Below are 25,557 nucleotides of genomic sequence, written 5' to 3'. Positions count from 1 at the left end.
ATGATCTGAGATTAATTTAAAAACTTAACAGTTGATGATGACCAAAGACAAAACATCTTTACTCTTGAGATTAGTAGTATAGTTATTTTTAACTTACAGGTTAAAATGAAAACAAAGCACCCTGATAATAATATTTAATGTTTCACCTTAAGTGTAACAGTAAACTAAAGAGAGGATTGAATACATCTAAAATAAAAGTTTAATAAAAAAATTTGAAGCTAGCAAAACATTTTGCCATCAAGTACAAAGAAAACACATCAAGAAAATCTAAATTGTATTAGTGTAAAAATTAATATATTTTTCGAATTTTCAATGTTTTCTGTAACTTTAGTGACAGGAAAGACAATAAAAAACATGATATTCATTATAAAACCTGTTGGTAAATATTTTATATAAAATTGTGTAAAATCATATAAAAGTGATATTATAGAATGTTTTGAAAATATAAATGATTCTAAAATAATAAAATTTTATAAGACAACTGTCTTAAAGACTTGAAATTTTGGTGTGTCTGTTCTTGACTGGTGTTAGCCGATGCTGCTGATTTTTTTTTTTTTAATTAGGTAGATGTATTTATGAAAAATGTTATGGATTTAAATTATGTCTTTTCATTCAATACATAAAATGGTTTTGTATCAATTAATTTAATATACAGATTGTATGTTTTGATATGATTTAAGAACACTAAGAGATATTATAAAATTATTAAACATATAAAAACACACAAAAAATGACAAATTAACTGATACAATTCAAATCCAAATAATTTTCAACATTTAAAAAAAGATTTACCTAATAAAAAAAGGAAGCCACTAAAATCATAATTTCAACAGCTGATAATACTGAGAGAACAATAGCAATAGTCAATGCAGAAGGTTGCAAAAATAAAAACATTTGAACCAAGTTTTAAAAAGGTGTTTTATTTTACAATTAGGCTTGTTTTGTCACTGCAAACATTCATATTTTTTAAATTAATATTGACCAATAAAGATAAACCATAGCCAAAAGTTATAGATTTTATATAATATTTTAAAAAGTAAAACTAAATTAAAAACAATATGTTGTGGTCCAAAGAAGAAATTAAAATGATGTGTACTTAGATAATCTTGGCTATAAAGCCAACATTTTAAAAGGTTGCAACAATAATTTATATTAATGTTAACATTATCCAATGATTATATTTTCAAGTATGTAATCTGAACTTCATAAGTTAGAATGCTTTAACAGGTGACAATATCTACGATTATTCTAAAATATACAGCAAACAAAAAAAGGTTTCACTCTCCAAGCTATCTCTTGCTATCTTCCACTTAAAACGTAATGAGAAATGATTGAAATCTATTATTCACACTACACTGATGATAATAAAAACAAGACACTAACAATCTAAGAATAGATGTACATAAAACTGACTTTTCAGAAAGTTCTTACTGTACTTAATAGGTGTATTTCTCTCATTCCAAAAAAAGAAAAAATGCATATATTTCTATTAAAATGGAAAATAATCACAATATTATGTACATTAGTGCTCCTAGTATCAAAAAAATTTACTAAACACTTATAGTAGAACATTTTTTTAACGAGAAATTATCTCTAAAGTAAAAACCGTTTCATTGAAAAAGATTTATTCTGAAAACTTAATAAATATTTTTTATTTTTCAACTACATATCTTATAATACTCTATATAATCGCCACATGAATTAAAACATTTATTGGAGTGACGCTCCACCTTCAATATACCTTCGTCGTATACTTCTGCCGCTAGTCCATTTAGACACTGATTAACAGCATTTTTAAGTTTGTCGTCACCCGCGAATTGCTTACCAGTCAAAACTTTTTTCAATTTTGAAACAAATGGTAATCAGAAGTAGCTAAGTCCGGACTATATGGTGAGTGATCGTAAATTTCCCATCCAAATGTCCTCAGCAGACCACGTGTCGGACCCGCAACATGTGGACGTGCATTATCGTGCAGTAGGATGACGCCGTCGGCCAGCCGCCCATGTCGCGCCGTAACTTACGTAGAATTTCACAGTAGGCTTCTGCATTAACAGTCGTTCCAAGTGGAATGAAATCAGTCGGCAGTATGCGACACCGATCCCAAAAGACTGTGGCCATCAGTTTGCGTCCAAATAACTCTGGCTTGACCTTTATTGGTTTGGTTGGTGATTGAGGATAACGCCACTAACTTGACTGCCATTTACTCTTTGGCAGGTAATACGAAATTAAGGTTCATCGCCGGTAATAATTGAATTACGGAACTCACCGTATTCTGTGTAGCGTATCAAAAATTTCCAAAGTAGATCCAATTCGGATTTTTTCGTGAAGTTCCGTTAAGACGTGCGACACCCAACGTGCAGAAACCTCTCTGAATCCTAAATTGTGATGAACAATGCGACCAATAACAGCTCGTGAAACATCAGAAAAAAGAAGGGCCAAGTTGGAAATCGTTGAGCGACGATCTTTCTGATTTCATCATCGACGCGTTCCAACAAGTCCTCGGTGATTATTGAGGGCTTCCCCGAACGTTTATCGTGCATATTAATTCTTTTATTTCTAAACCTTTCACCATTATCGGATGTTTCTTTCATTCATTACACTATCAACGTACACGACAACCAACTGCCTATGAACTTCAGCCGGCTTAACGTTTTGATGGTTTACAAAACGTATGCTTACTTGTATTTCACAGTCGGCGCAACATCGATTTTCCTATTCATTTTATAACGTAATAACTCACACGAAAGAAAACTACTCACTCAAAGATACTACAACGCGACAAGTTACAGACAACAATGCTATGTGTACATTAGCTTGGCTATGAACGACACAGGTTCGTTAACCTTAAGGAGAGGTTTTTCTTAATTTCCCCCGGTCTTTTCTTTACAGATATCCCTCGCACTTATCTGCAAAGAAAAATTTTCAGAATTTTGTTGGTTTTCAATAAAAATGAACTTTTTAATTATGTTATTCTGTTTTATTGACTTTAATTTCATAAACTATCTCAGATTTAGATTATTTTCAAATTTCGTCATAAAGATTTATTTGGTTATTGGCAATTTTACAAAGTAAATTCATCCAAAATCTAAAAAAAAAAAAAATACTTTTCATTCAATTCCAGTTTCTTGTGATAAACAATTTTCTCAAATTATTGAAACTATGGTGCTGGGACCTATTTTTTTCATTTTTCAACTAAGATTGCAAAGATTCGGGCAAATCACCATATTTGCTCAATAATTTTTGCTTGTAGAATATAGCATTATTTAACCTTTAATTTGTTAGCTGTAATCCAATAATAAAGAGTTTCAAGACTTTTATTTATATAAATTTTTTCACTGTCTTGATGAAAGTAATATGCCCATAAAATATGGCAATAACTATCCATAAAACTGGTGTATATATGGATATACACCACATAAGGATATACACATCTATCACTTTATACGTATGGTGTGATACATGGATGTGGCTGATTTGAGTGTTACTGTTCCAAGCTCTGCCCTTCCAAGCACTGTTACTCTAACATTTATAGTTGAATGGAGTATCTCCATTCTCAAAACTACTTTTAGCATGGATCACTTTATGGATATGATGTATATATAGACAAATATAAATTAACCATCTGATTCATAGAAATAGCTAAGAATTATTACAAGATGTACTCTGATATATTAATTTGAATTAAATTTTAGAGTAAATATTTAGATACAATAAAAAACCATACAGTGTTAACACAATGCAAAGTATTATTACCAGAACTATCTTTTATTAAATTTTTTAACTTTCTACAAGCCAGAAGTAGCCAGCAACTTATAGTTTAAATGAGAGATATAATTTAAACTTTATAACAACAAACATTAGTATTATTAAAATGGTAGCTATTTAAATTAAAATATCTTAATTAATTATTCATTAAATCAGATAAATAATAAATAAATTATTGAAATTTGTTGTCATAATTAATATTTTTCATTATCAAACTAGAGATGAGAAAGAAAATAAGAATAAAAAATTGTGTAACTGTAACTTAAATGCAAAATCAACCAACAAACAAAGCAGAATTCAATCACATGAAAGTCCTAATCATAGAGCAGGTTTAAAAGCATTTAATATTTGAGGAGCAGGATACAGAAGCCTACAATATAATAAGACCAGATAATGAATCATTCATGAAAACTTAAAAAAAATATTCAGAAAAGTTAATGGAATTCGGGGAAAAAACAAATAAAATTTAAGAAATACTTTACAAAGAAATTAAAGAAAAAATTTAAAATGATATAAATAATAATAATTTAAGCACCGAAAAAGAATGCAAAGTGAGCAGAGAAAGCATAAATTAGCATAAGAAATAGTAATAAACCATGCTTGAAAAGACGTTACCGTTAACGTCTAAACTAGTAGAATAATTAACAAGTCTAGCTGGATTTTTAGCAGTGCATGTATAAATTCCTTGATGTTCTGCTCCGACTGAATCAATAAATAAAAGACTAGTTTTTGCTCCTGCTTCCATGGTTCTAATACCAACAGATGATGAATGGATATAATTTTCAGTCGAATTTCTTTTATGAAAACTCCAAGATATATCAAGAGGTAAATCTCCCTCAGTAACAAAACAAGTTATTTGGGCAGACTGACCAGCAAACATTGAAGAGCTTCCAAAACTAAACGGATGTATAACAGGTGCAACTAATCAACATAAAAATTACATTATCTCTGATTTAAGTAGAAAATTATGATAACTGAGTTTAAATTAATTTAAATACAGCAATATCTTTTCTTGCAGGCCTTCTGTAAGTATTTACATACTATTATTAGATAAGGAGATTTACTTACTTCACATTACTAGATGGAAACTATTCAATATGATAAATATGATCTCTCTTTTTAAGATTTAGCAATCATTTCATATTAGGCCCACTACCTTTAAATTAATCTAACCTTTACCTCTAAATTTAAATCAACATCAAGTTAAGTAATCAAATCCCTTGACCAATAGCCAATATTAATCACATCTAACCCAACCATATCTATAATGCTAACAATAAACAACTAAAAATTGAAAGACTTGTGTATTTCTATCCTAAAACTGTTTTATATTTAACACTGCAACCACCAGAAGAAAAATGATAATCAATTAAACTCTTGTATTGTTTGAGAAGTATTTCACAGCATAATAGCCTACCTTTAGTCTAGTAAAATTAAAAAGAAAAGTTTAAAAAAGATTCTTTTAAAAAACAACATGGCTCTTTTCTATAACAATGTTATAATGAAGCAACTTTTTATTTTACTGATATATTAGTAGAATACTGTAATAGCAGAAAGTAATAAACTGGGTAAAAATTTTGGATACAGTACCTGGGTCTTTACTTTTCTTGATAATTTAAGGCCACACTGTAGCCAAAAATGTAGAAAAACTATGGAACAAGGTCTGTAGGTATGTGTATATATGTATTTTGGCTTCTGAGTTGTTTAATATCTCTGAAATAGGTGAATGTGTAATGAAATCGGAGTTATAATTCATGTACACAGGAACACTGGTCTTATTAAACTGTGAAAATTAGATATAACGGAGTAGTTCCCTTTAACCCAGCATTTTTTTTTGTTTAACCTCCGGGTCCACTGTTAGGCATGCTTCAGAGGATGAGATGAATGATTTGTAGCATGTGTGAAAATGCCAAGCCTGACCAGGATTCAAACCCAGGACCTCTGGATGAAAGGCCGAGATGCCACCACTCGCACCACAGAGGCTGGCCCTTTAACCCAGCTTGGCTAGAAGGATTATTATTGTTTTGAAACTAACTAAAACTTGGGCAATTTTTTAATCACTATTTGAAGCTCTTTTTTGACAATCAGTTATTTTACTAGAGTTGAAAAGTGTACTTATGAACGTAATACTCAAATAATACATAATATAAGCAGAATATCATTAAATATTACATTATTTTTGTTTAACTTTTTTGTGAAATCATAATTGAACTGTAAACTAAGTAAATATAAAAATTTACAATTTTCACTTTGTACATTGCTATGTTGTGATTCTTTAGTGGGTAAATGGCATGATTTGGAATAAATCAGTATAAAATTATGTTTAGATAACTGAAGATAAACTTGTATGTTAAACTAGTATGTTGCAATCACAAAGTTTGAATGACTGTCTTTATTGCTATCCAACACCCTCAAATCTGACATTTGCTACTGAAATTTCAACTTTCCCTTCTGTTTGCATTGAAAATTTCTTTATTCATCTAATTACCCACAATTAATAACAAAATATAAACAAGAAATTAATTAGCTAAAATTACATCATTACAATATCCTCTAAACACATTTATTACAATTGTAATAAAAAATCAGATAATTTTTTCTTCTTCTGTTTACATGTTTTTCTTGCACTAATTTTTGTACTTTAGTGACTTCTGTTCCAAACTTATAGCATTCAATTAATTTGTGGTTTGCTCAACATGTTTATAAAACTCTGAACTGGCATAACAGACTATTTTTTATTGCAACATTATAGTTACTATTCCACAGCAATTCAACCTTCTAATCATAAATAAATCTATATTGACTCTTATTCTGTTTTTCTAAAATCTTCAAACATCTTCCTGTATTAGATTCTTTAATCTAATATTTTCAGCGTAAATTTATATAAACAAAGAGTAATTTTCCTTATAAATACACATAAGAAGCTTATAATAACTAAATATTCAAATTTAATTATGTAATATACATAGTAATATTAATAGCATATTAATATACCTTTATAATTGTCATAAAATTTATAAAATAAGAAATAGATCTTAAGAAAATTGTTTTTATATTATGAATTTTGTTTAAGAACAAATACACAGCTAGATGAATGAAAGTAGAAAAAAAATAAAATAAGGGAATGAAATTTTAATATATTAATGATTAAAACAATAAACAAATAAAAGTTATGACATAAGCAAATACATGTTTTATAGTTATGTAATTTATACTAACGTTTAATGTGCAAATTTAATTTAATTAATTTAACTTTATCATCATTTGTGCTATGTTTAAAATCTGTATAGCTTTAAAATAAATGTTTAAAGTGTATTTGTTGAACAAGTAGTAAGGTAATGGTTCAGAATGAAACAATAAATAAGCCACAAAGTAAAAAATCAAAAACTAAGGGTGAGACAACTTCTAGTTCACAATTTTGGATTATAACTAAAATAAATGATTGATTTTAAAATAAATGAATACCATGAACATTTAGTGTTGCAGAATATTTGACGATACCAGCAGGATTTTTAGCAGTGCAAGTATAAATTCCTTGATGCCTGGAATTTCCAGATTCAATAACTAACATACTAGCTTTTTTTCCTACTTTTGTAGTTGATATACCAAGACTCGAAAAACTTAAATGATCATCTTCACCCGCAAACTGCCATGTTATATCCACAGGAGAATCACCCTCCGAGACAAAACATGAAATCTGAGCCGATTGCCCAGCAAAAATAGGGGATTCCCCAAATGAAAATGGTAGAATCCGAGGCAAAACTAAAATGAATATGAAGCAATCTAAATAATAATTTTACATAAAAACTCCACACTATAATAAATATTTTCAGTTAATCATGGGGAGGAGAATATAACAATAAAATGCATACAATCTATTTCTGTAAGTAATAAAATTAAGCTGAAAAAAAAAACAGTTTTAATTGTAAACATATTCACGGATTTGACAAATTATTTAAAATATGAGCATATAACTATTCCACGTGCATTTTTTCATCACTTATTCCGTTAATTATCGTTAATTCCTGGATTTTATTCCTTTAGCTATTCCTTGAAATTAAATAATTTTATCAAGACTTTAAAACAAATGAGGTAGGTAATAATTATAATCAATAAAATATTGCTTATTTAGAGAACTTAATAATAAAATAATATAAAATATCTGATATGTTTAAAACTTAATAAGAGCTAGGCATTAGTAAATTCGTAATTAAACATAGGATGGATAAAAAAATCAACAAAATGAGTCAAAACTCAACTAACCGAATTTTAGATATTTGTGAACTTTAGCAAAAGACTTCATAATGGGAAGTACAAATAGGAAGAAACTGGTGATAAAGCAAACTGTTAAAATAATTCCAAAATTATATTACACTCAAAAGTTAAATCAGACTTCCTTACAATACTTTTAATTTTAACACTGCAAAATAAATAAAATAAGTAACAGCCTTCTACAAACCAATACATGAATTCTTAAATACAGTACTTGAAGAAAATCAGACTAATATTTAAAATTACTGTGCACTATTTAAAATTTAGTCATAAAGGAATGATGGTATGAAACAATAGAAATAAAAACAAATATCAGTCAAGAATAGAAAAAAAAAATGTGTATAATATGACTGAAATTTTTATTAAATAAACATTAACAAATGATGACATGCGAATGTATTTTGTTGCAACCAAATTAGTATAATATATTACCATGAACATTAAGTGTTGTAGAATAACTTATACTGCCTGCTGGATTTTTAGCAGTACATGTATACTCTCCACGATGTTGTGAATTAGCCGCTTCAATTAGTAATAAATTTGTTTTTGAACCAACTTTTGTTGTCGTAATACCTAATTTTGAGAAATCACCCGAACCAGTACCGTGAAAACTCCAAGAAATGTCTATAGGAGGATCACCATCTAATACCATACATGCAACTTGAGCTGTCTGACCAGCAAATATCGGTGATTCTCCAAAAGAAAATGGTAAAAGACGAGGTGCCACTAGATGTCAACAACAATAGAATTTTTCTTTAAATAAAAAAAAAAAAATCAAAATGTAACAAGTGATTACAATGTTGAAGAATGTATTTCCCATTGATTTTGTATGACAGAAAATTAAATAAATGAACAAAGTCATTAGTAAACAATAACAAAACACCCATAGAAAATGTATTTATTTATAGAAAAAGAATTTTTTACTATATCAGCATAAGAGGTGTAGTGATAGGCCTTAGGTATTATGAAGGAAATGGAAAACAAAACTTAAATTTTTTTTATTATATTTGCATTATCTCAACCCCACTTTGATTTCTTAATAATGAAGTTTATCAATTTCTTGATTTTAATTATATTTCTGCTCATAATTGATAATATTTCTCTTTTAAATTATTAAAAATTTATAAACACTCACTTTCAAATTACATGGAATCTGTTATACCAAATGATCTAATTAAGTACACCTTCTCCTTTAGTAGTTACTAGTGAGTGAGCTGCTGTTAATGATGACCATGTAAAAAGGTTAGATTACTTCTTAATAAGCAGCTGAATAATATATTCAATTTATGTTGTATCTATTTGTTTAATATATTGTTTGACTTAATAGTTTTACAATTAATATGATTGTACATATGACAGTGATCATATAAATTACACTACATCTGACAAATAAAACACTTAAATAAAGAAATAATACTTTTTAGATAAAAAAGTATTATTTAATTACATTAGGTGACTCCCTTTACTTACTAAAGTCAATTAATGTAATTGAATAATTTTTTTATCTATATTTAGTAATTAAATATTTTCAGTTTAGTAACCTTTTTAATAAAACTGCCATTAAAACAGTAAAATGATAATCTCTGAAAAGAAACTACGTAATTAGGTCTGAAAGATCCTTTGGAAAACAAATTTCATATAATTTGAAAGCATGTGATTTAAAGTGCTATCAAACACATTTCATTATGAAATGACAATGAAAAATTAATTATTATCAGAAATATTGTGTTTTGTTATTAACACAAAAATTAACTGCAAAAGTTTTAATTACAATATATATATGAAATATATATTGATTGTAATTTTAATTAGCTACTCTATCATTCATATCTAAATTACTCAATGTCTTCTATTCTCCCAAAATAAACATATGAAAATTGCAAAGCTCTGAAGTCATTTGCAATTATTTAATAGGAATAATTCAGGACCAATCATTAATAAAATCCAAAATATTCATAAAAAGATAAAACATTGAATAAATAGAAAGAATTCATTATTATTTAACAAAATCAAGTAAGGTTAAGAAATATGCAAAATTATAAAACGTTAAATATTTGCATAACACAAAAATGTACCAAAAAATCATTCTAACATTACAACAGTAAAGTCTAACGGAAAAATGATGAGTCAATATAAAATTAGATAAAAAATAAATTACACATGACCACAAAAGAAAAACCCATATTTACCATGTACATTAAGAATGGTAGAATAGCTTACACTACCAGCTGGATTTTTTGCAATACAAGTATAATCCCCACGATGCTGAGAATTTGCAGATTCTATTGATAACAAATTTGCTTTTGAACTAAATTTAGTTGTAGTAATTCCTAACTTTGATAAATTGACTTGATCAGTACCATGAAAACTCCATGAAATATCAATTGGAGGGTCACCTTCTATTACCATGCAAGCAACTTGTGCTGTCTGGCCAGCAAATATAGGTGATTCTCCAAAAGAAAACGGTAAAACACGAGGTGCCACTAAACACACAAACAAGGTCTGTCTAGTAAAATAATATTAATCAATACCAACTAAAACCACCAAAAACTATTCTTTACAATTAAAATTGATTCAAGAAAAGGTGTAACAAGGAGATAGAAAGAGATGGGAGAGAAAACTGACTGAGAAAAGATGAAAATAAATGAGATAAGAAGACAAATAAAACAAACAAAATTAACAGAAAAAGGCAGATAACAGAAGATAGAGCAATAGAAAATACATATAAAAAGGAGTCAAGAAAAATTAAAGGAAAAAAATTAAATCGATTAAAATGATAAAAAAGATGTTTAAACAAAATATAATGAAAACAATTTATGTAACCCCATGTCAAAGCCATACTACATAAAAATAGCAAGCTTAGCAAAAACAAATCTTACAACAAATTTTTATATGGCAGTAGTAAATTTTTGTAAGTTGTTAAGAGAGCATAGTATAACACTGCTGTTGTATTACCAATAGCTGTCTTTTCATTGAACAACACATTAGACGTTCAGCTCTTAAAAAAAAACTGATACCAACAATAGCATACACAGTGCTCCAAAACCAGTTACACTGATAAACTAGGTAAAAAATTTCTTCAAATGCAACTATTCAAGCAATATAAAATAACCTTACTGATTAAAATGTATTTGATTAAGAAATAATGCACAAAAATATCTTTAATCAATAGTTAATTTAAATTTATTCCAAAGCGTAACATAAGTGATGTAGAAGACAGAGATAAAGTTATGATGTTAATGATAAGGTGACAAGAGAAGTTAGACTGCATTAAAAGCACTACAACTTTCTTACATTATGACAGGAGAAATCTCTGCAACGAGATAATACGATAAGAATGCAATTAATGATTAAATCGTTAGGAAATTCTGCACAGGAGATAATATATAAAATCTTGATAAAAATAATATTTTAACAGTAAGGTTGTTTTTTATTGCAAATTAAACTGACAAATGATTTCAGCAGGAGCCATATAACTACATAACAAACTTAAATGAATATGCCAATTTTAAAGTGAATATAAAAAATTTGATGGATCAGAAAATAAATTTACTTTCGCAGAAAGAATAATTTTTTAATGCAAAATTTCTTAATTATTTTTCTTTAGAGTAAATTTCTATTAGTTAATTTTTTTTTCAGTTTAAACTTCTACATTAGTTACAAATCATGCATATTTGATTAATTATTCACTGAAATAGAATTACCAGATTAAATGTATTATAAAATGATTTAAATTTAATACCATGTACACTAAGATTTGTAGAATATTTAACGGTTCCAGCATTATTCGTCGCTGAACATGTATAATTTCCAGTATGTCGTGAGCCAACTGATTCAATGAAAAGCATATTAACTTTTGGGCCTTTCATAGCAGACATGCCTAATGATTTCATATCATTAGATCCCTCAAATATCCAATTGATATCAAGAGGAGAATCGCCTTCTGATATCAGACAAGTAATCTGAGCAGCTTGCCCAGCGAATATTGGCGAATCTCCAAAAGTGAATGGAACAATTCTTGGTAAAACTAAATGAATATAAAATAAGAAATAACTGCTTACTTAATAGGCAAATAAATAAAGCTTATCTCACTTATTAAATAATTTATATCAATATCTTTCTTAACAAATAACTACAACCAGTAAATGAACCATAACACAAGAACTAACAAAAAGAATTTAAATTATTTAAAATGACAAACTTTCAAATTGTAAACCAACCAAAATTTATTCATATCATGTTTTTAATTAATTACTTTAAAGCATTTTCATTCTAATTCTAATCATCTTCAGTGACTATTCTGCTGTTCACAACCTGGCATTTCTATTGCTTCTGGTGATTTTGAATGTGGCAGACCTGTATTTAGAATATTGTTTAAAAGTTCTTGGACCTGAATTGTGCTGGTTCATTCAGTATATCATTGCTGTGTTTTTGTGTGTTTATGTATATTTTAATGTTCAAGTAGGTTAAGATGTGATTTTTTTGTATATTTTTATACAAGTAGAAAATCAGTAATGCAAACTAAACAATATATTTAATAAACAAATATGATTTAAGTCCAACACATGTTTTTTCTATATTCTAAGTAATTAACTCCCTAATTTAAAAAAAAATTGTCAGCAATAACATCAGCTGATGCCAATAAGAACAGCAGAATCAGTTACCCTAAGATGGTTTTAAATAATTTTTATCATCATCATGGGCAAAAACTCAGTGAATTTAAATATTATAGAACAAATATTTCCTTTTCTTCAAATGCTAGAAAGTGAATAAAATTAAATAAAAAGTACTGATTTAGTTCAGAAATGACGTACTTTCATTAAGACAAATTATGATGTGCCTAATCTTACAATAAGTTAAATGTAGTATTATTGCTGAGAAATTTTGTTTTTTAGAATTTATATTCAAGTAATATTCTGGATGTTTAATAAGTAATATAAAGTGACAAATATAAATGAATAAAATAGTATAAAATATTAAATAAAATAACTTCACCATTATTTCATGATATCTCCACTTTCCTGTGCAAAAAAATATCTTTTAATAACTAAAAGCTAATGACAACTAATTATCAATCCTGGGGAATGTTGTATATGACACTGTTCAAGAGTAAACTCAATGACTGACAAGAGTTAGTTTAATAATTACATCATTAGCTGAGGGCATTTTGATGACTATCAAAATAGTATAATGAAATTCTCAATATCTAGAAAGAACAGTATTTTTTATATTATATATTGTTATAAGTATATAAAATTTTTATATTTCTGAGAACAGTTTAATCTATAAGTGTCTGAAATACTATTTATACGTTTAATAATTTAAATTATAAATAAAGGATATAAAAGGTATAAGTGAACAAAAAAATATTAAGTTAATTAATCACTAACCACACGATTAAGACACACAAAAACCCACACTTTGAAAAACCATACTACAGAAAATAAAAAACGCACCAAAACAAATTTCCAACCAGAATGCCAATTCTGCTTGCAGATTGGTAAAAAAACTAAGGTTACATATTACCATACCAAAACCACTCGAGTATGAAAAATATGTATAAATATAAGTTAACGAGTTAATTATTGGTTACGATATGCAATTTCTTCAGTGGTTGCATATCATAAATAATTAAACAAAACTAGGGTTTATCTTCCATTGACTGCAGTCTTATTTAGTTATAACCTAAGTCTTTTTAAAGATGTTTCAAAACAGATAACTCAAAAACAGAATTTGTGAATATGTATGTTTGTCATCGCATCTACCTTTAGTTCAATATGAAAAAAAAATGTTTAATGACGTTTTGCAATATACGTTTTAATTCATTTTGCTAAAAGAGCATTTAAAAATTTAAAATCTTTTATTAAGGGTAACAATGAAATTGGTGAGTTTGTTTGTATGTGTAAAATTTTAATTTTAATTCACTTTCTATTTTACCTTAACATATCTAAATTTTTAAATCATGTTAAAAATCCACAGCTTAATATAGTTAGTCCAAATAGCAAAGCATTAATTTTAACATAAAAAGCAGCATGAAAACTGCATTTTCTGGGGTAAAAGTATAAAAAAAAAAACCTAAACATGCCGTTGACAATAAGCTGAATAGTAAGATGAGTATATCCGGCATCATTCCAGACAGAACAGGTGTAATTGCCGTGATGGTACGGTTTAACTTGAGGTATAACAAGTAGACTGGCACGATCAGAAAGTTCAGTCAATGAAACACCGGGTGGTAAAAGGTTTCGACCAGAATACGATTTCCAATTCCTGCCGTATGTTTCAGCACTCCATGAGATTGACATAGGAGAATCACCACGAGTAGCAAGACAAGATAACTGCACTGTATCACCAACAGTAGCTGGACTGACAGTGATTGGTGCAAGGACAGGCGGCACTATAATAATGATTAAAAGTAATCCATCATTTCTAATAAAATGTAAAATCTCATGAAAATATAAATAAAACCAACCACTTCCACAGTATATTTAAAATTATTACTATCCATTAAACAAAATTAAAAACCTTTAAAACAATCAAAAATATTTTAAATAACAAAACTCTTCTTTCCATTCTATCTATTATATTGATCTTTTGATACTTATCATCCTATGAAGGAGTTAAATACAAAACCAGCAGTATAAGGTAAAATTTAAGTATTTATTCTTAACCACTCTGATTTTCTGAGAAATATATAATATATTTATTGTTTTTTTAAAAAATAATAGCCAAGTTTTTAGTGTAAGTGTATGTATATATGTTAATGCTGAGGCACATATGTTTCTGAGAGTAGTGGAGGTTATACATGCTTTGTAAACAGCTCAAATCCTGGGATTGCAAATTTACTCTCTCAACATGTATATATTTGTGAGGGGGAAAAAAATTAAAAAAAAACAAAACAAATAAAAACACTAAGTTACATTTGTGTATAGTGTTAGGTAATTGTAAAAAACACTATTTAAATTATGTGCTTTACAGTCTTAAAATAAATATTTATTTAAAATATAAGAAATAATTTAAAACTAATAATAATATGGTAATAACTAGATAATGATCATAAATAATAGCCACCCACACTTAATAATAATAAATTACCAGTATCTTTGCAGTATCTTTCCAGTTATTATTATTATTATTATTATTATTATTAAGCTGTTAGTAGTAGTTGGTTAATATAACCATTAAGCATACATCCTTTAATGATTATCAACCTCAATAAAAATTAAGTTAAATAAGAATAGCTTATTACACCCAGTATGATTAGAATATTATTCTCAAATAAACAGAAATGAAAAATAATTAAAAAAATGTTTTTAAACACCTTAACAGCAAAAAAGATGTATTTTCTCATGATCTTTCGGTTTTTCAAACTGAATATCTCCTGATGATGGTTTGAAAAAACCGAAAGATTTTGAGAAAAGAGAAATGATATAAAAAATTAATCTCTACTATCAGCAAAATACTGATACTCCTTCCTTACTGATTATATATTTTCCAGCCAATATAATAATTTTTTACATAATTAAATTTGTGGGACCGCTATGAAAATTTATAAATTAAAACTACAAAAGAATTAGCTGTTAATTAATGTGACATTAAACTATTTACTATAGTTTTTTTAAACTAAATGAAGACCACTTAGAATAATTTGAGGTACAAATTATTAATAAGTGAGGTATAAATTATTATTTTCTCTTTATTTTTAAACAGATTAAGGGCCCATTAACTAGCTGTCAAGAAATTAGTATCACTTACAACAACCAAAATAAAATTATTGAAATCTAACATAAGTTTTTCTAAACAGTGCACTCTTCTAAACACTTCGTCTTCATTTTAGTGAATATTAACTTTGATTTCTTTTAAAATTTCACTCGTAGAACAAGTTTCACAGCTTTTACAGTTAATAAAACACCTAGAATTTCCGCACACATTACTAGATTTTGATAACATTAAAACCTACTTTAGCTCTAATTATTCCAAGCAGTCCTGCAAAGTTTGTATAAACTTAATTACTTTTTAATTTCAAAAAATGAACCAGAGTACATTTTTGTAGAGCTTGTTTAATTTATGGTTAATTAGCAGTGAATTCTCCAACATATTGTTAAAACTAAATGATTAATTTCATATGTCTTTTTACTGGTTAACATTCAATAAAAGTACCATAAAATAATAAATACGTTTCAGAAACATAAGATTTATATGCTTTTATTACTACAAATAATGGTTATTTTTTCAGCCTACATAACATCATAAAAAACCTAAACATACAAATCCATAAAAAATAAAGTAACAAAAATAATATGGCAGAACATTTCTTGAAGTATGCAGTTACATGTACAATACCTTTTAAAAAAACAACAATATCCTACATACAAACTATGATTAAACATAAACAAATGATATTGGAGTATAAGAGGATATTAGGAACATAGAATAGGTTATTTAGGAATGGATTTAAATAATAAATGAAATCTTAAAAACATGTAATAAATATTATTAAATGTTTTGCATACAATTTCAAAAGAAGTTTCAGATAGAATAACGTATGTTCATGAAGTATTGTGCAACATTGTTTATACTAAATAACTGTTGCATAAAGTACTAGTCTATATCTAATATTCTAACAAAAAATTAATATAAATATGTAACAGCAAAAAATCATTAACCACATGAATAAATTTATTCTTAGATACCATGCAAGTATATCATTTCCAGAAAGTAGCTGGCATTAATTTAATAAATAAAAATCGTGATATTTTGAAAAAATATAGTATAACCATTAACAAGTAGATGAGTTGTGAAGGAAGTTTCGCCTGCCAGATTCCGTACAAGACAAGTATAATTTCCTACGTTTTCAGCAGCAACTGGATCAATTGTAAGAACACTAACTCGGCGACTAATTTTAGATAATATAACACGATCAGAAGCTGTTATTGGATGACCATTAAGTAACCATGACATAGTTAAAGGCAGATCACCATCAGAGACTGTGCATTGAAGAGTAGCTGATTCTCCAACATGGAATGGATCATCACCAAATGAAAATGGCATCATCTTTGGGGGTACTTCAAAACAATTAAAAGATATACACAGTAAATATAATATTATACTGACAAAAATATAAGCAGTATAAAGCTATCAGCTTTAATAATATTTTAATTAACTGCAATAAATAAATGTACAATGCCTTTTCAGTTTGGAAATAAATATTTTAATGACGTGGTTAGAGAAAACCTGATTATATCTGGAAAATATGCAGTTTAAAATTAAAACAATACAATTTTATTTGTGCAAAACATTTCATTACAACACGTTTGACCGAATGTATGAACATTTTTTTGATAAAATAACTAATAGCACAATACAAACACACAAGTACCACCAAACTGTATATAACCTAGTAAAATATTTCCAACATAATTAAAGCCAATAATATTTAGATACCACCACTCTCAACATAAACAAAAAGGAGTAATAAACAAACTATTGATTATCAACACAATTAGTTTTTTTTTAAAATAATTATAATGTTCCAAGAAGCAGAAAAATCACCATTTTTTTTTCCTTTTGACTCTTTTATATTTGTATAAAATTTTACGAAGACAAAACATTATTTCAATAATCTCAAAAAATAAAATTAAGTTGAAATACAATCATTTAAGGAAAGATCCTTAATGTATGTTGTTTTATTATTCTTATTATATATTAATATTATTCTTAAAGTTTTAATTTCATTTTATACTATCTCAGAACAAACTGTTATCACAACTGAATTAAAGTTTACCTAAGCAGAAATTTCATTTTAGAAATAAAAATATTGGATCACTGAACATGTGATGATTTAATGAAACAGGATTTTGGATAAATTTTATAAGACAGAAACTGTTAAAGTGCAGTAGTGTAGACATGCAAAACATCCCTTTTATCTTAATTACAAAATGTAATTTCGAACCATTAACATTAAGTGTAGCAGTAAATGATGAATTCCCAGCTCGATTTTTTCCTACACATGTGTAATTTCCTGCATGACTATGATCAATGGACTCAATTGACAGTACACTAATCCGTTTACCGATAACAGATGTAAGAATTCCAGATACTGGATTGATTGTATCATTATTAAAATACCAGCTGATCTGTATCGGTAGATCACCAGCTGACACAGAACACTGTACACTTGCTGACTCACCAGCTTCTAAGATTTCCTCACCAAATGAAAATGGAGCCAACTTAGGAGGAACTGTCCATAAAAATAAAACAGTAAAATATTTAACACAAAAAAGCTACTGAATTTATTTCAGATAGCAGACTGCAACAGATATAAATTCAGAAGGCACAGATGACCAAACCTGGTAAAAATTAAATAAAAATAAAAAATAACATAGTGCAAGTGCCACACATAATCATAAAAAATATGTGCAGTCCTAAAAAATGTGATAAACACACAAAATAATTTTACAAAAGGAAAACAAAAAGAAACACTCAGAAAAAACAACAAATAGTACAAAATTGTAGAATCATATGTCTGTTAACAACTTAAATAATCCTACACCGTGGAAAAACTCTTTAGGTGAAAAAGTATTCTACATTAACCCTACATGTTAGTACAAATGCTTTTCTATAAACTTAAATTAATTTTAATTCTATATCAAATAAAATGGGCATTATACTCGCTTTTTACTAATCATCTAAAATATGAAAACACATATCAAATTTTAAAAACTAAAATAATCATTCAAAAAGAGCAATATGACAAAATGCAAATCTAAAAAAATAGACTATGCCATCTAAATTCTATAATTGAATTAGTAGAAACACATACAGTATTTCTAATAATACTAAATTAATAAAGTGTAATAAAAAAATATTAAAGTGTTCATGAAAAGATGATGTAATACTTCCTTTACAACACAAGGAAAGGTCCATTAAACTTGGAAAATTTCTGGAAACATCATAAAAAATAAAAGTGACAATGTAAGAACACAAAAGCATAACTAAAACTAAAACCCACTTAATAAACTAGTTCCAGTAGATACATAAAAGTGTTGATAACTTCTATTAATTAAAGGTTAAAAAAAATAAGGAAAGGTCAATGACCACAGAAATTAATGCTGTTACTGAAAAGCAAAACAGGATATATATATATAATCCCATATATGCAGCACTTGAAACATTAAAGAAGTCCTACAAGCATACTAACAAAGACTGAAAGAACAAAAAAATACACCCCAGTGGCAAGAATTTATTAAACAAAATTAAGAAAAAAAGAGTAATTGCTAAGAGTTAATCAGCTGACAGAATCCCAAGGAGGTAAGGCAACTACAGAATTTATAAGTTAATGGTTTAATAGAATTACAGTCTAGCAAGAATTCAAGTGCAGTGTATATAAATTATATAGTGTAATCAAGGTGCACTTTGATTACAATATACAGCTAGAAACTAAGAAGCAAGGATAGCAGAACTTAAAAATACATTAACCATATACTTCTGAATATTAACCAAATACCCATCTCTTTCTAAATTCAAGGGTTATTTTTTCAAGGTCCGATTGGTCATGAAATTAAAACCACAGTGAAAATAAAAAATTTTTTATTTGTAACAAGTACTTACATAGTTACGCTATTTCTCTACATAGTCGCCACGCCGATTTAGACATTTGTCGTAGCATGGTAACAACTTTCCAACCCTTATCATAAAACAGAGCCGCCTATGTTTTCAGCCATGTTTCTAAGCTGGTCTGCAGCTCGCTGTCTGTGCCAAAATGTTGTCCTCCTAGCCAGCGTTTCATGTGAGCAATGAGGTGAAAATCGAATGGAGCCAAGTCTGGGCTGTATGGTGGGTGATCAAACACTTCCCAACGAAAACGCTACAGGAGCTTCATTTTTACAGCTGCAGTGTGCGGCCGAGCATTGTCATGGAGAAAGACAATGCCTGATGACAACATTCCTCTCCGCTTATTCTGAATAGCCCTTCTGAATAGACATTGAAGAGTTACGCAGTATGAGGCTGCAGTGATGGTCGTGCCACGTTCCATGAATTCCACCAAGAGAACTCCATTCTGGTCCCAAAACACAGTAGCCATACACTTTCTGTTGGAGAAGGTTTGCTTGAACTTCTTTGGTTTACTGGGAGAATGAGAATGCATACACTGTTTGGAGTGTTCTTTTGTTTCTTCAGTTTCGAAATGGACCCATGTCTCGTCTCCTTTGACAATTTTGTTCAAAAAATCTTCTCCTTCATTGTGGTAGCACTGGAGAAATCTTAGAGAGGCGTCCATTCTCATTATTTTGTGATGGTCGGACAGCATCTTGGGAACCCATCTCGCAAACAGTTTGCGGTACTGAAGTCTCTAATTCACAATGGTGAATTAGAGACTTGACCTAGAGAATTAGAGAGCTGACCTTGAAATTTCAGGAAATGAATCGCTCAATACAGAAACTGTGAACCGATGATTTTCTCAAATTGCCTCATCTACTCGCTCAACGAGATCGGTTGACACTCGCTTCCTTCTCTGACCACTTGCATCATGAACATCTGTATGTCCTACTTTAAAGTTCCTGCACCATTGTCGCACTTTGCTGCCACTCATTTAAGTGTCACCATACACATTACTTATTCGTCGATGAATTTCAGCTGCATTACACCCCTCAGCCTGAAGAAATCGAATTACTTCACGCACTTCACACTTGGCGGGAGATGCTATTGTTGTAGACATGTTTACGTGCTAGCTGTGTTCAGAACTAAATGAAGTGACGTGGCATGATTGAAGGCCACACTAGAGACGCTGCGCAACACATATGCGCAAAGGTTCATCTGATTTTTGCACGGGTTTTTATTTCACAACCGATCGGACCTTGAAAAAAAAAACCCTCGTACTTTCTCTCTTACTCAGTGTTCTGTATATCTCTGAGACAATATATTCATGTTTGTCTGTTCTACTAGAAGCATATGTAAAGGGTGGCAGAGAGAACATCAAAAAAATAAAAATTACAGACAACCTGAAGGGAAAAAAGAATTGTTAAAAAACCTTTAAAAGATAAGAAATGATTAGGATAAAATAAATTATTAACATTTGGAAATTATTGGCTTCATTTTTGGATTTTATTAAAGATTTCAATGATTTCTTTTTTGATATTAATTAATCCTTTTCATTAAGATTGTATGTGTTTCTAATAAAAACTATTTCATGAATAATAAATGTATTTCTACTTATTCACAAACTATAAATGAAAAACAAAAACTGCTATGTTGCATGCAAAAATCTAATAAACTAAAATTGACCATTAAAAACGAACCATTAACATTTAATGAAGTAGTATAACTAGCTTTTCCAATAGGATTTTGGGCAAAACATGTATAATTTCCAGCATGTTTAGCAGCAACTGAATCAAAAGCTAATACAGTTACACGTTTACTAATTTTAGAAGTTGACATCTCTTCAGATGACTGTATTGGCTCTCCATTAAAAGCCCAAGTAATTGTCAATGGTAGATCACCTTCCGAGACAGTACACTGGACGGTCACTGACTGTCCAGTATGGAATGAATCACCACCAAAAGAAAATGGATTTATGACTGGTAGGACTAAAAATAAAACTCAAAACTAATCACACATAAAAAAAGACTAACACAAACCTACACTATGTGAAATAGTGAGAGAATTACGTAATTAAAATAAATAAATAAAACAACACAAGATTTCTGGAATTTTCAAATAATTTAGCAAACTGTTATAACAAAATTAATTTATACCTAATCCTACAATATGAAAGTATGTGAAAGAATAAGGAACCAGTAAATATTTTAAACTCTAACAATAAATAATATTTTTGAACATCTAAAATAAAAAAATAATAAAAATATATCATTCAAAAAATTAAACAGTTAAAAAACATACATTTTAAATTAATTATATAGTATAATTAATTATTATGTTAACGTATTACAGTAATGTTTTTTACACTAATTTTTATCGTTTTTTTTAAATTTATTTATTGATACATAAATAAAAAAATTATTTATTGGATCATTAAACAAACATTATTTATTGAATTAACCTAAATACTAATTCATTCATGATGCTGGAGCAAAAAAATAATCTAATGGATACAAAAATACATACTTCTAAGTTGAAATCTAAGATACATGCAACAATAGTGAACTCGGCTAAAATAACAATAGTAAATAAAAAATTCTATTGCGCAATTTTTTTCAAAAAATAATTCTGTCATATCTTTATAACTTATGCATTATAATTTTTTATTTAATCAATTGGTATAAGTTATAGAGACTAATTTGGCGAGCGTCTAACAGTACAACATGATTTAACAATTTCCTTAAATAAATAAAAAATTATGCTCAAAGCATAATCATAGACATTATGAAGTACAAATATATATGTATATAGTTTTAATAATTAAAAATTAAAAAACAACTTGCTTTCAAATTAATGGAACTACTCTTCCAGAGATTTCAAAATTAATTGACACCTAATAAAAACTTTAGGTAGGATTTCTAGTAGCACTGTAATTTACGACAATCATCTTAAAAGGGTTTGGATATCCTATAAGTAGAACAATATACTCATGTTATGTTAGTTCATTTAATATGATTGGTTTTGCTAAATTTATGATATGTTAAATAAAGAAATACAAGATAAATTAAATTTGAATTCATACGTAACAGCTAAGCTTTGTAATAAGGCCACCATTATCAATAGTACTACCAGAAATACAACTGAATAAGATGGTAATTTGATCTTTATAAGTCCTTTGGAAGAATATTCCTATTATTTGAAAGTTATTAATAATTCTTAATAATTTTAATGTAATCAAATTTCATAATCTACCTCAAAGAAATTTGTTTCATTTTTGGTCTTTTTGAATCAAAGAAAACTAGAGTTTAAGGGTTATAGTTTAAATTATTCTGTTATTAAAGACAATACATTACTAACTCATTAAAAAAATTAGTTAATGTTTAGTTTAATGCCATGAAAATACATTTTGGCCAGCCAAATGGTATAGTGGTTAGCGTGTTGGCCTTAGATCATTTGATCTCGAGTTTGATTCCCAGCAAGGATCTGGGAATTTTTGCCTATTGTTTCTATCACAATTTTTTTATCTTCCTAGTTATAATAGGTGAAAAGTGGTCTGAGGTTGCATACTAAAAAAAAAAAAAAACTAGCATACAGCAGTCAGTAACATTTTTATCAGAAAAAATAGTTCTGTGAAAAGCTTTAAAACTATTAAATAATTTAAATGGGTTATAAGTCACATAGTGGTTTTAATTTAGTTAGGTTTATATCTAAACAAAATAAAAAGAAATCCAGAAGAATTTTCAGATTCCGTAGATCAGTGGAAAAAATAAGTTAAAATAGTTTAACACAAAAGGTTGGACTATAAAAATTTACAAAATATAGTGCGACAATACATACCCTACCCCTCTTTTTCTGTTTAGCCTCCAAAACCACTGTAAGGTATTTCTTCAGAGGATGAGTGAGGATGATATGTATGAATGAATGTAAATCTCCCCTACCTGACTAACACATTTTGGCCAGTTTGAATGATCACTGATCATGGAAAATAATCACCAGTAAATACATAAACAAAGCAAATTATTTAATATTGAGATCCTTAATCATTTAATCTGAAAAGGGATCATTTTAATCACTACACTACTATTCATCATCAAAAATAAATCTGAAACTCAACTTTTATAAATAAAATCATGTTTACAAACATAACTAAAGCAATATTTAGGAATACATTTATAAAACTGAATTTAAAGAAAAAATAACAATATGTTGAGAATAAAGCAAAGGAAATTGAAACTGTAACAGACCCTTTCTAGCTACCACAAACAGCAAGAAAGGAATATGAAAGGAAATTAAGGGAAAATTAAAATAAAATCTAACATAACATTCCTGAAATAATAATATTGTATCTATAAACATATTTCATATTAATGCAAATAATATGAGACCAACCATTGACCAACAACTGAGCAGAATAACTCGTTCTACCAGCACGATTCTCACCCCAACAAGTATAATTTCCAATATGTTGTGCTGATACAACATCAATACTAAGTGCAGAAGCTCTTTTGCCATTAGCCATAATCATTATATCATGATGCATCGATACAGGATCACCATTAAATGTCCAAGAAATATTTAGTGGTAAATCTCCAGCTGGTATCATACATTGAATAGAAATGGGTTCTCCAGCTTCCAGGGGATCATCACCAAATGTGAAGGGTATCATCTTTGGAGAAACTAAAATTGTCGAATAATGTTCCAATGTATAAAGAAGCACAAAACAGTATGTAATATTTAAACAATATGTAAATAGATTTCAATCATTTTAAAAGTGTTTTATATATTTTAATTTTTATGTTAAATTCAAAACCCCCACCTTTGCAAATACTGGCTCCAAAAAAAAGATACAGATAGCAAAATACTATCACTTAGGAAAAAAAATTACAGAAATTCCCAAGATAAAATAAAAATTATATGTACGAAATAATACCTTGAGAATACTATATCTGAAACACCAACTGATTCATCAAGACCTTTTCATTATAAAACATAGGGCAAGATAAAAGAAATGAAATTTATACCTCCATCAAAACTAATAGTTAATCTCTAATTAAATTAATAGTAACTAGAACTATATCCTCATCCAAGGCTGTTTACTATTTTTATCTTAAACGACAACATGTAATAGATAAAGTAATTTTTGCCAGGTACAAATGAATAAATTCCATTTTTAAGATCCTCTTTTTTACTTTCTTGCTCAAAGTCTTCATTGCATAATGATATCTTTAGAGTCAAGACTGTCTGTTAGTAGATCCTTTTCATTAAAATTAGATAATTGCTGTACTGTTACTAAGAAACATCTGAGATAATAACCATGTTTTAGTGGGGGAGATGACTACTAGCATAGACAGTTTCTTACATTTAAGTAGTCTTGTCAAAAGTTTTTGAATAATATTGAGAAGAATAATAAATGAGTATTATAAACAATTAAGGAAGGACTTGTAAAGGTGAAGAAATAGTAAAAAATGCAATTAATTTTCTACATGAAAGTTTCTAAAAAAAGAAACTATTAATAACTAACCATTAACCAATAGTTGAGCAGAATGGCTTGTTTTTCCAGCACGATTCTCTCCTCGACATGTATAATTACCAATATGTTCAGCCGAAACCACATCAATACTAAGAGATGAAGCTCTTTTACCATTAGCCATTGCTTTCATATCATGACGAGTTGAAACCAGCTTGTCATTAAACAACCAAGAAATATTTAATGGTAAATCACCAGCAGGTATCATACACTGAATTAGAATTGGTTCTCCAGCTTCAAATGGATCATCACCAAATGTAAATGGCATAATTTTTGGTGCCACTATAATTATATGTTAAAAATATGCGTAATAATAATTATACATAACAAACATAATGGTATATAAAAAAGCTAAATATTGATACATAACATAAGCAGCCACATTCAGTTTTAAAAAACTG

General features: G+C 28.2%; 1 protein-coding gene across 17 annotated transcripts in view; it reads right to left on the bottom strand.

Moving 5' to 3' along the window:
• The window catches only part of Dscam1 (Down syndrome cell adhesion molecule 1), a 607,521-nt gene that overhangs the window by 110,033 nt on the left and 471,931 nt on the right, over window positions 1-25,557 (bottom strand). For all 17 annotated transcript variants that reach the window (XR_012756684.1, XM_075368244.1, XM_075368245.1 and 14 more), the window contains one exon: window positions 17,987-18,274. Coding sequence is in view for 16 of the 17 variants with exons in the window: in XM_075368244.1 (XP_075224359.1) it covers window positions 17,987-18,274 (288 nt within the window). In the remaining variant the exon portion in view is untranslated. The remainder of the gene's footprint in view (window positions 1-17,986; window positions 18,275-25,557) is intronic.

Source organism: Lycorma delicatula, chromosome 6, assembly GCF_047948215.1.
Source record: "Lycorma delicatula isolate Av1 chromosome 6, ASM4794821v1, whole genome shotgun sequence".
NCBI lineage: Eukaryota > Metazoa > Arthropoda > Insecta > Hemiptera > Fulgoridae > Lycorma > Lycorma delicatula.
The sequence above is the reverse complement of the archived record's forward strand: the minus strand, read 5'-3'. Positions and strand labels throughout refer to the sequence as shown.